Below are 16,799 nucleotides of genomic sequence, written 5' to 3'. Positions count from 1 at the left end.
AAATTCCTTTTAATAAAAGGTTAAAGGCACAGTGAAACAATGAATAATAGTTGCACTTCACTATTTTAGAACTCAAAATAATTCAAAAGGCAAAATAATTCAGGTGGCCAGCACCTGGTTTGTCCCGTAGGGGGCAAAATTATCATAAGAGATATCCAGGGACAGGATGTAGAATTGCTGCACTGAGGTTTAACAGTGGCAGGTGACTTAAAGCTTTACTCAAAATACAGTTTTTAAGTTTTGAAGTTTTTTTCAAGTTTTACAGATTTAAAGATGCCTTTTGTATTGCTCGGAATTAACAAAAATTTATTTTCTGGATAGTGAGTACTAATACTCAGAAATATATTCTTTTATTTTTCCAGGACTATATTTTCAATCTAATGATTACCTCTTAAAAGTTCCTCTCCTTTTGCCCTTGTTGTCCAATAGGTTTTGCTTTATTGGTTGAGCCATCCAAACTGTAGGAAGAGAGGTGGTGAAACTAAAAAATCTGTTCTTACTTGTTAGCAGCTGTGAAAAGCAAGCTTGAAACCAGTATCTAAAAGGGAGGAAATATGGCCCTCTAGATTTCACCCAGCTTTACGTTTTTCTAATTACCTTGCGGTGGATGGCAGAATGGTAAGCAAGGCTTTTAAGAAGTAATGGATAATTTACTATAGAAAATTTTGGGGAACATGGCTATGACTACATTTATGTGTAAGGAACAAAGAAGCTTATAGACGATTACAATTAAGAAGCTAACCACAACCAAGTAACATTTTATGCTCAGGAGTTGAAATCAAGCGTCTTCGTAGCTTCTCTGCTTGCCTTCAAGATGGAAATATTATTCTATGTCCTGGATTTGTCATTAGAGAGCCAAATATGAAAAATAGAGCCATCAGATAAGGAGTGGTAGCAAGCACTAAATATACAGGTACTTGAAGAACTTAGCTAAATGGGGGATAGAAGGGAGTATTGTATGTTACACCAATAGGTTCTCAAAAAAAGTTTTTTTTTGTTCTGGCCGCGCCATGCGGCTTGTGCAGGATCTTAGTTCCCCCCCGTTCAGGGGTCAGACCCGGGCCCTGGGCAGTGAGAACACAGAGTCCTAACCACTGGACCGCCAGGGAATTCCTTGAAAATGTTGATACAGTACAACTTTAAAAAATAGGAGATTAGGGAGAACAAATGAAAAACATTTTTAATTGTACCAGCTATCATACTGGTGATGGTTTATTAGTATTATTATTCTGAGACTGTTGCATGCATAAAGTAGATGAAGGAAATGAATAATTGTGGGATATTCCTGTGTCCTTGAAGACCAGGATTCTCAGTAGAGAAAAGCAAAAGACACAAATGTAATAGAAAAGATTAGGCAAAAACCCTGTAGTACTTAATTTGATTTGCAAGTATCAAAATAAACTCATGAATGAAGTGTTTTATCTTAAAAAAAAGGATATTTCCTAGCTCTCTCCTAGAAACAAAAACCAATATAGCCGCAATGAACTTAACAGTCACAATTACAGTTTTGAAGCACTATACCTCACTGAAAGTAACCAGGCTCATTAAGAGAAATGGCGGATACCAGGTCTGGGGCAGGAAACATACAAGTTGAGCCTGGAATAGCCTGTCATATGAGACTACAAGGAAGCCATTAAAGACTGCTAGAGTAGTGTCAAAAGCACTCAGAGTCAACTTGATAAGGCTCCCAATGACCAAAGATAGGACAATTTGAGCTTTAATAAGGCAATATGTAAAATGGATTAAAGCCCATCAAATACGTTTGAATCCATGAGTTCACAACACTTAAAAAAAGTGATCTACAGAGGATGATAGAAAACAAGTTTATTATCTTAAAAATTGGTAAATAAAGGGGAAAATTCAAGTTTATTTTCCCTTTCCTATATGAACTTGACCACTGGTTAACCAAATAGTAGATATGGGGAAACACCTCTTTATAAAAATGTTCCAACTAATAAATGAAAAAGAAATGATAGAATATTCTCCAACCCACAACAAATCAATGGATCTAGGCATTGAGTATCAATTTCAGCTGACATCACAAAAGAGAGAAGCAGACATTCTGTGCCCTCTGTTGAAAGAATACACCATGATCTATGGTCTGGCCAGAAGGTCGAACCTGATTCTGCTCAGATCTCTGGATCCATGTGTCAATATCCAGAGGATAGAAGAACATGCTGAATTGTGCCATGAGTATGCAATTAACAAAATATAGACAGTGGGAAATTTATAAAACCAGGTTCTTCAATAGGTAAATTTTAAAGAAAAGAAAGAAGGAGAAACCCAGAAATTAAAAACAGACATTAAGAGATATATTTAATAAAGCAATTTTAAATGGGTAAGATTAAAAGCTAGTGTGTAGAGACACACACTTGGGGGATAAACTACGAAAGAAATGCAAGGCAGTGAGGACTATTAAAATCAATGTAGTGTTTACTTCTGTGGGGTTGAGGAAGAGGTTTGTTAACTGTGACAGGACACATAGAAGATGTGACTGGCAGAGTTCTAAAAGAATGTTTCCTTATGAGAATGTAATAAGCTATACATTTTCTGTTTGGTTTTCAGTATTTCTGTTTATTTTATAATATTCCTAAAAGATAAAATTAAAAAAAAATCAAAGCCCTTAGGATTTTCCACTAAAAATTATGGATGTGAATACTTCTACTGTAAATATCAGCTGATGGTTCTTAAGAAGTTGCCTGTATTATAGAAATATTTCTAAATAATAAGCTACAAATATTTGAAAAATATAATATTAAAATCTTATGTGTGCATAGTTATAAAAAGTCAAAGCATTAAGTATACATTCCTAACATGAAATTTATTTTATTACAGTATTATGTTATACAATTTGATTAAATGGACATTGTCAACTGCCAAAACTTTCCTTTCCTACTCCATACAAGGTTATTCCTGTTATTCTATTAGCGGTTAGAACGTGAACTCGAGAAGAGATTTCACATTTCCTTGAATGACCACGCTTTGTTTCACTCTCCATAGAACAAAGATTAGTTATTTTGACCAACCATGAGGGAAGTTATCAATATGTAGCATTACACACAATGTCATCTGATTTGCAAATAAAGATCCTTCACCCACATACTCAGCCTTATGTTCTCTTCCATATATTAATGGCTGATGGAGACTTTTTTTGCTGTTAAGTGTCTGAGAAACTCAAGAATGTAAAACAGACCTAAACCACCAAAATGAAAGCAGTTTTAAAATGCAGTATAACAATAAACATGGACAAACATATAACTGGGTTGTACACTTTTTTGCCCATCAAACATTGACAGTTTCCCTCCAATTCTTCAAGCAGCATCTTGAAAAAAATGGTGCAATTGTACGGTCTCCTTCCCTTTTCTTTTAATACCATTATGTGGTGTTCGAGTGATTCACATATTCCAGAAGTGACCGGTCTAAAACCCTTTGAATAAGAGCTTCCTCAATTATATTAAAATCCTACAATAAAGAAAAATAATTAGAAACATACAGTCAGAGATGACAGTTTTCAGAAATTGGAGGATGAGAGTTAAGACAATGCCTCATCTTGCAAAGTGAAGCCCTGAATTTAGTCCAAGTTTCCACAAAAACTCATAGAACCCAGGACTTTTGCTTTGGGGCTTGTGCATTTTCTATTTCATTTTTACTGCCTATCAATCAACTAGCTACAGTCATAGTAAAATAGTTTTGATCTGGAATTTAAAGTTTTTATCTGATCTAACTAGTAGTTTTTAGCCAACAGTACAAATCCTGTCAGAGTGCTATGCTCCACATAAACATGTAACAGTTAAGACATTCCCATAGATAAGACATGTAATAGTTAAGACACGTAAAGTTAAGACATTCCCATAGGACTCACCAATCCCAGCTGTACTACTGAATATCTAGTTTTGAAAAAAAAAAAGGTTGAAAACAAAACGCTCTTTCTCCTTGCTTCCCTATGGTCAAAATGGAATTCAAAACTTTAGGTCAGCACATTCTATAAATAAAGCAAAAAGTATTAAGAGCCCCATCCTCTGCAGTCCATCTCCTCTTCGCCAATAAACTAAAAAAATGAAATAAAATCTTTACTGGAAGTCCACTCTAAAACATAAGAGCAAATAAATAAAATCCAAAGAAAAGCTATAAAGCACAGCAGAGCACAAGATTTGGACTCAATGCCAGGTTGTTCTGAGGCAATTTATTAACCTTTGAGCATCAGATATTTCATAGCTAAGTAAGGATAATGATATAGCACTCACTTCACAGAAGTTGCTGCAAGGAATAAAATGAGATAATTTGCATAAAATGCCTAGCATAGTACTTGGTAGTTTAGGAAACAAAAAATCAAAACAAAGAACACTGTTTCAACCTCACTTCCACATCCAAGAATATGGTTTTGAGTGGGTGGAAAGTATTCTCATCAAAGTGGCTTCTTCCTGACCAGCCCTGGGTCATACTTTGAATGATCTTGAGAAGAATGGACTGAACATGAACAGCCAAGACAGGCGTGGAATCAACTTGGCTTTTAGAACGTCTTATGGAGCTAAGATAAAGAGGAACCCCTACGTGTTATGAAAAATGAGAACACATGGCTCTGTTGAGGGCTTGTGTGCCTTGGTGGCCAGAAAAGACATTATTTGAGAGACGGAGGAAAGAATACGAAGCCTCTGTAGTGTGGTTTGTTTGATTCTTCAAGTGGTCCTGATATTCCCTTTTACCCTCTCCCCATCTCCAGTTTGCCTAACATCCGTGCCCTAACTGTGCAAATCACTCTACATGCGTTATTTCATTTAATTCCCACAAGAGCTTCTGGAAGCAGTTTGTACTTTGCTCTCCTCACTTAACAAATGAACAAACAGAGGCTCCAATGTTAAATACCTTGCCTAAGGTCACACAGCTGTGACAGGGCTGTTACTGAAACCCAGGTCAGAACCCAGGTTCCCTGTGTTGAATCTGGATAATCATAGTGGGCAGATCAGAATGCATGGAGAAAAATTTCCAATGACAACCTTCAACAATTATTAAATTCCATCTTGAGATTGCATAAAAATAGTCAAAATCATGTGAAAATTATATGCAAATTCAAATTTAACCCTTAACATTTCATGTATTTAGATAAACGTAACACTAAAATGTACTGTTTCAGAGCATGGCTATGACCGATTTTCCCACCCGTGATAGGCTATACCCTTTGCTGAAAGGGACTCTGGGGACAAAGCACCACTCTCACATGACAACGCATAGAAAAAAGGCTATGTTAACCTTTTGCTTGTTATTACCATTTCTGATAACAGAAACTACGGTCATAAGTATTAGAACTATTCATACTATACCAGATTTTTCTTTCATCTTAAAAAAATCCTTAATATAATGAGATTGGCCATGAGTTGGTAGTTATTGATGAGTAGCTGATGGGTATACAGGGGTTCATTATATTATCCTGTCTACTTCTGTGTATGTTTAAAATTTTTTCATAATAAATTTTTTTAAAGTTTAAAAAAGTTCAATAAACACGAGAGTTGTGTTTTATAGAATTTAAATTAAAAATAGAGCCCATGTGTCTCGCTACACTGATAATGTCATGTCTGTTACTAGCCATTCAGTGTATTATAAAATGAACGCAAATTCTCTGAGCCATTTCCTTACTGATATGATTTCCTCTCAGCTATATAAGTTTTTTACTTCATAAAAATTATAACTATTAACATATATTGGGAGGCACTAGAGTAGAAATTAAAATAATGTGAAAGTGAAACCTAAGTCTTTATACAATGGCTAATTATTTACATCACAAAGAAAATGATTTTGTCTAAGGCAGGTAACTACTTTACTATTAACAGTCAGTTTATAAAACAGCATGTTTTTATGATTTCCTACTTAATGCTATTACTTAACATTTTAGCTATACATACATTTTTTCCTCTACAATCTTACTCACTTGGATTAAGAAAGGTAAGCTAAACACAGCATAAAAACATAATGTAAAAGAAAATATACTTACTATGAAATCATCATAAAACAAAGTGTGACTGACTTGCAAATGTCTTATTAAGCTGCCATTGAAGCTGCTTGGATTCTCATTAGGTACTAAACGGCAAAGTGGACAGAACTGGAAATAAACAAGATCAAGAGTTCAAGAACGAATTTTAAATAATCATTATTGTCAGAATTAAAAAATTAAATAACCATTCAACAAAATGAATTTTAGATTGGCCATACCTTGGTATTGTTTTAGAATTGTATAAATATTAAAGCAACATAAAGAAATAAAATTGCACTTATTTCTTCATATGCACTTCTTGTATATAAAAGTATATGTTTATCACTTTTTAAAAAAATTAATTTATTTATTTTTGGCTGCATTGGGTCTTTATTGCTGAGCGCGGGGCTTTCTCTAGTTGTGGCGAGCAGGGGCTACTCTTTGTTGCGATGCGTGGGCTTCTCATTATGGTGGCTTCTCTTGTTGCAGAGCACGGGCTCTAGGCACATGGGCTTCAGCAGTTGTGGCTCACAGGCTCTAGAGCGCAGGCTCAGTAGTTGTGGCGCACAGGCTTAGTTGCTACGTGGCATGTGGGATCTTCCCGGACCAGGGCTCGAACACGTGTACCCTGCATTACCAGTCGGATTCTTAACCACTGTGCCACCAGGGAAGTCCCTATCACTTTATCATTTAAACAATATTACAGTCAGTAGGTGTGCCATAATTTAATTAGTTACCTACCTCTTGGAATACTGATGTTTTCTTGGTATGTGGATATTCTATTATTACAAATTACAGTATCTATATTGTTTACTTTCAGGGGGATTATTTTCTTAGGATACATGACCATAAATGGAGATTAGAAGGTCAAAGTTATGAAATTCACAGTTCATAATATATATTACTCTATAGTTTTATACTGCCACCAGCAATACAGATTATAATACACCAGCATCAAACACTAATACCAGCATCAGGTATTAGTATTTATACATATTTTCCTAATTTAATAGCCATTAATGGCTCTCTAATAAAACTTTTTCATTTTGAAATATTTATAAGCTCACAAGAAATTGCAAAAATAATGCAGAGAGGTATCATGTCACAATCACCCAGCTTCCCCAAATGGTAACTTCTTACATAACTGTGGTACATTACCAAAACCAGGAAATTGGCAATTAACTAGACAACATCTGACTTAGATTTCACCATTTTTTGCATGAACTCATTTTTTGGGGGTGTGTACGTATAGTTCTATGAAATTTTATCACACATATAGAAATGCATGTAACTACCAACACAATCAGGATACAGAACTGTTCTCTCACTACAAAGAACTCCCTTGTGCTGCTCCTTAACTTCCTCTTCTCTCCCAAACCCTGGCAACCACCGATCTCTTCTCCAGAACTTTTAAGACTGGGTTTTTTTCACTAAGCATAATGGCCTTGGGATTCATCCAAATTGTTGTGTGCATCAATATAGTTCCTTCCTTTTTACTGCTGCGTAGTATTCCATGGTATGGATGTACCACAGTTTATCCATTTACCTTTGAAGGACATTTGTTGTTTTGGGCTGCTACAAATAGAGCTGCAATGAACATTTGTGCATAGATGTTTTGCATAAACATATTTTCATTTTTCTAGGATTAATTTCTAGGAGTGTGATTGCTGGGTTAGTGTTACAGTTAACTTTGTAAAAAACTGCCAAACTACTTTGTTTGTAAATGGCTGGACCATTTTACATTCCCACAAGCAATGAGTGAATTATCTAGTTTTTCCTCATTCTCATCACCATTAGTTACTGTCAACATTTTTCTATTTTAGTTGTTTTCATAGGCATGTAGTGGTATCTCATCATGGTTTTAATTTGTAATTCTCAAATGGCTAATATAAGTGACTCTTTCTTTTAATATATACCACTTTATTACGTCTTAACATAGGTTTTTTTTAAATTGTATTTCTTCGTGTATTCATTTTTAAAAATGAGATGCAGAATCATTACTGAGTGCCAAGTATATGTTAGGCAATAAATGAGGTGGTATTCTCATTTGATTCTCACAGAAACCCAGTGAATTATCATCTTTATTTTGTTGATGAACCCAATTTCAGAGAGGAAAAAAATTAGCTTAAATTTACACCACTTCAAGTATCAGAGCTGGAATCTAGGCCTCTACTAGACAATCCAATGTCCTTTCCATATTATAACAGTGTCTAATTTATCAGCTTGGATGATGTTTTTCTCTAAATTTAAATGAGATCTTTACATAATTCTTCTCTTTCTTATTATTTTATGTGGGGGTGGGTCCCAGTTTCAATGTGCTCAACTTCTATAAATAAGGTCAATTTTAAAATTTTGCTCTACTCGATTAATCTTAATGTCTTATTCTAAATAAAATTATATCATTTAAATTATTATTGCTTTATAATAATTAATGATTTCCTTATGTTCTAGCTATCTTGGTTAATTGACAACATGGCTATCCCAAAATAGCACTCAATCTACCCTGAGACCCCTACATAGTGAGAACAGAGCTAAGACCAAGAAATATTTTAATAATAGAAACAACCTAAGTGTCCATCAACAGATGAAGGGATAAAGAAGATATGGTATATATATATATACACACACACACACACACACACACACACACACACACACACAGTGGAATACTATTCAGCCGTAAAAAAGGAAATCTTGCCATTTGCAGCAACATGGATGGACTTGGAGGGTATTATGCTAAGGGAAATAAGTCAGTCAGAGAAAGACACATTCTGTATGATATCACTTATATGTGGAATCTAAAAAAATTACAACAAACTAGTGAATATAACAAAAAAGAAGCAGACTCACAGATATAGAGAACAAACTAGTGGTTACCAGTAGGGGAAGGGGAGGGGTAACATAGGGGTAGAGGATTAAGAGGTAGGGGATTAAGGGGTACAAACTATTATATATAAAATAAGCTACAAGGATATATTATACAACATATATCCCATATATTGGGATTATGGCCAATATTTTATAATAATTATAAATGGAGTATAACCTTTAAAACTTGTGAATCACTATACTGTATACCTACACCTGTAACTTACATAACATTGTACATCATCTGTACTTCAATTGAAAAAAAAAGGATGTTGGCCTCACCTAGGCATGGACCTTATATGACAGTGAACGCAATGGGTAAATAACAGCCACCATATTAGAAGCTACCACTAACCTCAATCCTTTGGAGCATCTATTACAAGGGACACCTAGCTCTATCTGTGGTTTCAATGAACTCCCACAGCAACTCAGCCAATTACAGGGCACTTTCTATATAATGGTAAATACCATTTGGGGAAGAAATTAAAGATAACGGAATCCAATGCCAAAAGAGACATGCACTGAAAATAATTATAGACAAATATGCAACCAAACTTAAGGTACCAAATGGCACATCTAATTTAATAGGAGTTTGGAAGCATATCTAAGGAAGATTTTCTCCTTCTAACACGTTTATGCACATACGCTCCCACTGCCCAGTCCAGCCACAGATATTCTGAATCCCCACGGAAATAAACTGCTGTGGGGTTGAGGGCTCAGGCTCTTGTCACTACAGCTTTTAATTCCAAACCAACTGAAGTCCTGTCCCTTCCCATAAGGAATGAACCTCAGGATCAAGGCAGAAAATAAGACTACCTTTGAACCTGTGTGAATGGAAATATGATTTTTTAAATACCCTATTTTTCATATCACTACATCCTACTATGTGCTAGGTTCTCTGCCAAGAGCTGGGCATGCAGTGCTGAACAAAGAAATTAAGTTCTATGGCTTCATGAACCTAATAATTTGGAGGGAGAGACAGACACAAATACACAATTAACGAATTGTGATAAATGAGAAAAAAGAGGGGAGAAAAGCAAGAGCGGAAATTAATTTGGGTGTCAGAGAAGTGAATTTTAAGTTGAGTTCTAAAGGATAAGAACCAACCAGTGGGGACTTCCTCAGCGGTCCAGTGGTTAAGACTCCACGCTTCCACCGCAGGGGGCGCAGGTTCAATCCCTGGTTGGGGAACTAAGATCCCACATGCCGGGCAGAGTGGGGAGGGGCGGGAGGGGCAGGAAGCACACACAAAAAAGAACCAACCAGTGAAAGAAAACACTGGAAAGAGAGAAGAGCCAGAAAGTGTGGTTCTTGCTGAAACGTCTTCCCTTTATAAGATAAAATATTAACTTTCTCTCAAGAGTGGTCTCATAATTCAATCTGAAGCATGCTATGTGTGTCATTTGCCTTTTTTGAGTCCAATATTCCATAGATATAATTTTTCAAAAAAAGAAAAAGAAAACATGGCAGAATATAATTACTGTGTGACAAAAAAGAGCTGTTCTGAAGATTGCACATGAGAAGAGTCAAAATTCCTTGATGTTCATAACCTACTACCCCTGTTTGCTTGAGCAACTCAGAAAGAAAAGATTAGTTGCTTGTGGTTTCATCTCTGAATTATCTAATTCTATCTGGAAGGCAGAATCGTTAGCCCAAATCTCTAACTGCCCTGAAACTTCTTATATCTGGTAAGTCAGATGATGTCACTGATCTTATCTGAAGGCAAACCCAGCAATTCAGTCCTTTAGAACAATAATTCCTTGTTAACTTCCACACCAATCCAGAAGCAGCTTGGACTCAGCCCTCCTTATCCAAGGATTCCACCGGGTGTTTTCACCTACGTGTCCCCAGAGGATCCCTAAGCACGTGACCCCAGCCCTGCCACAGTATCTGCATCCAGCCTTTTCCTAACCACAGGGTTTTTCCGGACTTCTAGTGGCACTAGATGCTTCAGAGTGCATGTGTCTTAAGCTTCTACACTTAAGCACGAAACACTAACACAGGAAACCTGAAGGTTTTCTGTTCCAGAGACCACTTTTACACAGCCCTGGTGTATTACAGAACCATGGCTTTTCTGAGCAATCTGTTCCTGCCTGAAGGCCTTGATAGCATCCTGGTCTTGTGGTAAAATTTACTTCACCTCCTCCACCTCTCCCAGCTTGGGTTCCCCAACTGTGAGAGTACATGGCTTCCTCTGAGAAATCTGCTCCAGCCTTGATTTGATATAGCTGCAAAAATGGTAGTAACCCGGCATCATCACCTGACTCATTTACCCTGTGAAAAAGGCATCATCATTATCATCATCTCCATTTTACAAATGATGAAACAGAGGCAAAGAGGTTAATGGGATTTTCTGCGATTTGCACCAAAGCTTATCTCCTCCAAAGCCTAGGCTTTCCTCCCCCCGCCCCAGGGCATTGCTGTTCAATAGAAATGTAACAGAAGCTACACACATAATTTTATTTTTTGACTAGCCACATTACAAAAACTAAAAGGAAACAGGTGGGATTAATTTTAATAATATGTTGTATATAACTCCAGATATACAAATTATTATTATTTTTAATAGAACTTTATTGGAGTATAATCGCTTCACAATACCGTGTGAGTTTCTGTTGCACAACAAAGTGAATCAGCCATATGCATACACGTGTCCCCATATCCCCTCCCTCTTGAGCCTCTCTCCACCCTCCCTATCCCACCCCTCTAGGTCATGGCAAAGCACCAAGCCGATCTCCCTGTGCTATGCTGCTGCTTCCCACCAGCCAACTATTTTACATTCGGTAGCATATATATGTCAATGCTACTCTCACTTTGCTCCAGCAAAGCCTAGGCATTTTAACTACTAAATCCCACGATTGCTGGTTTATCTCTGTCCTCATGTCGGCTTTCTTCAATGACCTCTATGACCTCTGAATCATAGAAGACCCAGCTTCCATGGGCCGCCTTCAATCTGATGGCCAAACTGAGCGGCACGTGGACTGGATTTCTGCAGAGCAGGTACACAGTACCAATGGATGGACAAATATGGGGCCTGCCCTGGAGGGGTGCTGTAATGCGGCCCATGGTCCAGAGTGCCTAGTGTTCCTCCAGCCAGAGCAGCACCCCGGCACTACTGGTCAGGGCTCAGACTGTGTCGATGATACCTCCTTCATAGGGTTGCTAGGAGAAGGCAAAGAGGCACCCAGAACTCAGTAAATGGTAGTCACTATTATGCCATCCTAATGCTTTCTTCAAGCTTCCTCTAGGACGGTTCTCCAGGGACCTATCATAAAACACCTCCTTAGCCCAGTTCCTCCCACAGAGCAACTTGAGCAGGAAAAGCCCATGACACCCTCCTCTGCTGCCGCAACACATATCAAGCTCTTAGCTAGCCATTCCAAGAACCAAACCTCTGGGCCATTAGGATGAATAACAAATTCCTTTGACTGTGCTGTGGGAGGACTTTTGTCTTGAACTTGCTAGTGGAGCACAGTGTTTATGCCCTGGAGCTAGACTACTGGGTTCAAACTGTAGCTCTGCTTATTTACCAGCTATGAGACTTACCTCGTAAGACTTAACCTCTCTGAGCCCCAGTTTATCATCCGTAAAATGGGGATAAGAATCATATCTATCTCATAGGATTGTCGTAAGGGCTATCTAGCTATCTCTCTATCAATCACCTATCTAATATACTTACATTTCAACTTTCCAAAAGGATTTTATGGAAAAACAAACAAACTAAAAAAACTCCAAACTCATATATATAAAAAACACACATACACATATATACACGTGTACACATATACAACATAAAACTAAAATAAAATTCAAAAAACTCTTCAAGGTATCATTTCACATCTGTTAAGCCTGGATAATTTAAAAATAAGTGTACGCATAATTTATCCCTTATAAGTACAACATTCAAAAGTCCATACATTTGTGTTCATACCATCATTTTATAATTTCATTCCGTATAAGAATAGTCTCTACTCTGATTTTGTTGATCATATTTTGTCCTTTTTCTCTGAGTTAGAAATATGCTACAGGATATTACTATGTAAAAAACTCTCTTATTGGGTAATTCAAGATACTCTCCTAAATCAAAAAAAAATTTTTTTTTAAAAATAAATAAACGTACCCAATCTTGGCCAGGTTAAGGTGAAAGTGGTTTACTCATAAATTGCTGACACAAATATAAATTGACTCAAACTTTTTAGAACACATTTCAAGAGTTAATAAAAACTTGCACTCTTGGTCTCAGAAATATCAATCTAAGGAATCTCCTCTTAGGAAAAAAGTGCTGTAGAGGGAAAAGTTTAAATGTACAAGAATGTGAATTCAAAGCCTAAAAATTGTCACCAATCCAAATGTTCTAAAATAGTAAAATGGCTAAGTAAATGATGATGTATCCATCATCACCCTGCCTTACCTCTCAACTATACAAAAATGAAAATTATAAGGGGAACTCCCTGGCGGTCCAGTGGTTAAGACTCCACGTTTTCTAATGTGTAACAAATTTAGACACTGCAGAAATGTATAGTAACACAAATCCTCACCACAGGTCTCCTTTCTGATCTGTGATGAGTAATGCAATGATCCAGCAAGCTGTCTTCATCCAATTCCTTCTGACAAAATGGACATACACACCTGGAAATTACATAGAATACAAACATTACTGAAATTGTTGATAATTAGACAGTAGTCACTTAACTAGAGGTAAAAAACAGAATGTAAGTGGATCTAGTTTCTAGTCCTCATTCTTTCTGAGTTGATGTTCTTTTTCCAATCCTGATAATAATCTTGGTGCCTAAATTTCTTCTCATGAGAAATGTAAATGCGTAACCTCACAGGGGCAGGATAGAGAATCAGTTATAGTGCGCTTGAAGCACTTTATTTTCTTTGGAAGAGAAATACAACCTGAGCACCCCATTAACTGAGAAACAGAGGAACAAACCACCCAGCTGTGCCTAGGTTACTTCTTCTGTCCCTTTTACTTCCTCCCTTTCCTAAATCAGGTAACATCTGAATGGGGTGTTACTTTGTTCTCCAACTAGCATATCTAACAACACTGGCATATATAACTACAGGTGTCAACTCACAGTATTAGCATCCAGTGAAGAATGGAAAACAGCCTGCAACTACCTTGTTACATCCTTATGCACACCTAGGCGTATCTGTCCCTCACATCTGTGCTGTCCAACGGACTAGTCATTCGGTATGTGTCTACTGGGCTAGTCCAAACTGAGATATGCTGGAAGTATAAAACACACACTCAATTTTGAAGGCTTTATATATACATAAAAAAGTAAAATATCTCAATAATTTATATCTTGATTACATGTTCAAAGGATAAGACTTTGGCTATATTCAGTTAAATAAAATATATTACAAATTAATTTCACTTGTTTCTTTTTACTTTTTTGAGTATGGCTATTAGAGAATTTAAAATTACATATGTGCTCTGCATTATATTTCCATTGCACAGTGCTGCCTTAAATTCTTAGGGACAATATGGAGGCTTGGAATTTTTTGCTCACTTTCCATTGTAGATAGAACTTCCTGTTCCCCAAGACTTGTATTCTGGACAAGCTCCCTGCATAAGAATTTTTAAAATTTGAATTATGTAGTAATAAGTTCTTCCATAAAGCAAAGATTTCTATCTTAAATGCAAATATTAATCTATCCTGTAATACTGATTAATCAACAACCCTTCTCATTTTCTGTTATTTTAGTTCTTTATTATTTCATTCTAACTAGCAGGAGAAATTAGTATTTAAATTAGGTTTAGTATATTTTAAAATTTTCATAAAGCCTATCAACCTTACAATCAAACCACACAGAATTCATACTCTGCCTAGAGCTAAAATACTCACTTACAATTCAACAGAATGGTATAATCCTATAATAAAAGGTACATTTGCAAAGTAATCTCTAGTAAAACGAGAGGAATGGGGTGATCGTTTAGACTTTTGGGTTAGGAAATTTAAGTTATATTTAGAGTAGTATATTTTCTTTTTTTAAACATTTTTATTTAAGTACAGTTGATTTACAAAGTTGTATTAGTTTCAGGTGCACAGCACAGTGATTCAGTTTTATATATATATCTCATACATATATATTCTTTTTCAGATTCTTTTCCCTTATAGGTTATTACAAAATATTGGGTATCTATCCCTGGGCTATACATGCGTTTTCTTAAAATAAGCAAAACTAACATTTATCTTCAGGAGAAAAGAAGAAATTATACTGAATACCTCTTTGGATAGCTGCGTTCATAAGAAGATTTAATGGTTTCAAAACCATCATCCCTATGCAGGAGAACACAGATCATTTCTTTATTTCTTTAGCGGAGGCAGATGCCAAACTTTTTAATTCCTCTGCCCATCAGGAGAGTAATAACACAGATTTCTTTGTTTCTTTTTTTTTTTTAAGAAAAAATAATTAATGATCAATATCCTCCATTACACCTACTAGCCACCTCCATCCTTCCTCCAGCCCCATATAAGATTACCCAGCAAACAGGTATAGGATTCAGAATGCCTGCCCCACGCCTGTTCTTTCTTTTTAGAATACATACTGAGATGTCACTTCGTCCCTTCTAAAGAGAAACCAGCAAAATGAGAGAGAATGAGCTGGGGAACTGAGAGGAGGTGATGGAAAAGTAAAGACAACAACCTCTAAACCATCATCTACTTCAGGACTCTATTAGTCACAAAATAAAGCCTAGCAGAAATTGAACAGTTCTGCTTTCTATTTTTGTATCTTCTTCCACATAAACTTGTCTGAGGAAGTTTCCACAATCTCTCCAGTGTTCAGTTGGTTCTCCCCATACAAAGTTTTTAAAGCAGAGAGAGCAAAATTCTTTTGTAATTATTCCCATTAACAAATGATTACCAATAATAGGTATTATGGTTAGAAGCCAAAACATAACTACATACATATTTTCAGCACAAAAACGTTAACCTTTCTGGCTCATTAAGTTCTTTATAAGCGTATCAAATTTAGCATTAAACTAAATTGTACTGAAACAAACCTTGTTGCTGTCTCTCCAAGTTCTTGTAGTGGTCCATACTTATCTATGTACTTCTGACATGTTCTTATGTGTGCCCTCATTTCACTGAGGCAAACCTATATAAAAGCAGATTAAAATAAGCTCACTGTTGAAAAGGGGCTCATTTCAGTCAATGAAGTCTTTTGTGACCCAGCTTTATTGCTTTCCTTATTTCAAATAAGGTCATAGTGTGGGGTCAGTTGATTAAAAGTATGCAATCATGATAATAGTACAACCAATTTAAGGCATTATCAAGAATAACACTATTTTAAGTAGTTTTTTTTTTGGCCACATCACGAGGCATGTGGGATCTTTGTTCCCCGACCAGGGATTGAACCCGCACCCCCTGCATTGGGAGCGCGGAGTCTTAAACACTGGACTGGCAGGGATGTCCCAAAAAAAAACACTATTTTAAAATTTCCTTACAACTAGAAGACCCAAAAGCTGAGTTCTTGAATTTGGTTCTTCTAGAAAGTATATGTTTTTTAAAGTGGAAAGATGTATATTAAAGCAAGTTTACTTTTTTTGGATACTATTACCTAAATCGGTGATGGAAAGAAGGAAGTAAGGAAGAAAAAGGGGAGGGGAAAAAGAGCAAAAGGAAGGAAAGAAAAAAAGTAAAAAGAGAGATAGAAAGAAAGAAAAACAAAGAGAGGTAAAAAGAATAAATAGATGGATTTTAGAGATGTCCAGAGTAAGTAAAAAGAAACCCTGTGCTTCAGGGAAAGATATAAATACCATGGCTTTATAATACATCCAGTAGTATTACATGAATTCACAATATACAGTATACTTAATGGCCCCATTAAGAGCAAACATAAAGGACAGCTACTGCAGTCCATTTTTATCAAGGCAGAATAAAGAGCCCTTGTCCTTCCAGATATACATTCAGATTTCCTAACCATGAGGGATCTGTTGCTAAATAACACATAC

The 16,799-nt window shown here is 36.3% G+C and overlaps 1 protein-coding gene across 1 annotated transcript in view; it reads right to left on the bottom strand.

The window, feature by feature from the left end:
• Positions 1 to 2,703: 2,703 nt before the first annotated feature.
• RNF125 (ring finger protein 125) overlaps positions 2,704 to 16,799 on the bottom strand; it is a 36,291-nt gene continuing 22,195 nt past the window's right edge. The window contains exons 3-6 of the mRNA XM_059894452.1: positions 15,849 to 15,943; positions 13,372 to 13,462; positions 5,987 to 6,094; positions 2,704 to 3,462 (exon numbers count right to left, since the gene is read on the bottom strand). Coding sequence (XP_059750435.1) covers positions 3,376 to 3,462; positions 5,987 to 6,094; positions 13,372 to 13,462; positions 15,849 to 15,943 — 381 coding nt within the window. The 3' untranslated portion in view covers positions 2,704 to 3,375. The remainder of the gene's footprint in view (positions 3,463 to 5,986; positions 6,095 to 13,371; positions 13,463 to 15,848; positions 15,944 to 16,799) is intronic.

The sequence above is a fragment of the Balaenoptera ricei genome, chromosome 14 (assembly GCF_028023285.1).
Source record: "Balaenoptera ricei isolate mBalRic1 chromosome 14, mBalRic1.hap2, whole genome shotgun sequence".
Classification (NCBI taxonomy): domain Eukaryota; kingdom Metazoa; phylum Chordata; class Mammalia; order Artiodactyla; family Balaenopteridae; genus Balaenoptera; species Balaenoptera ricei.
Note: the sequence above shows the minus strand (reverse complement) of the source record. Positions and strands in the feature narration are given on the sequence as shown.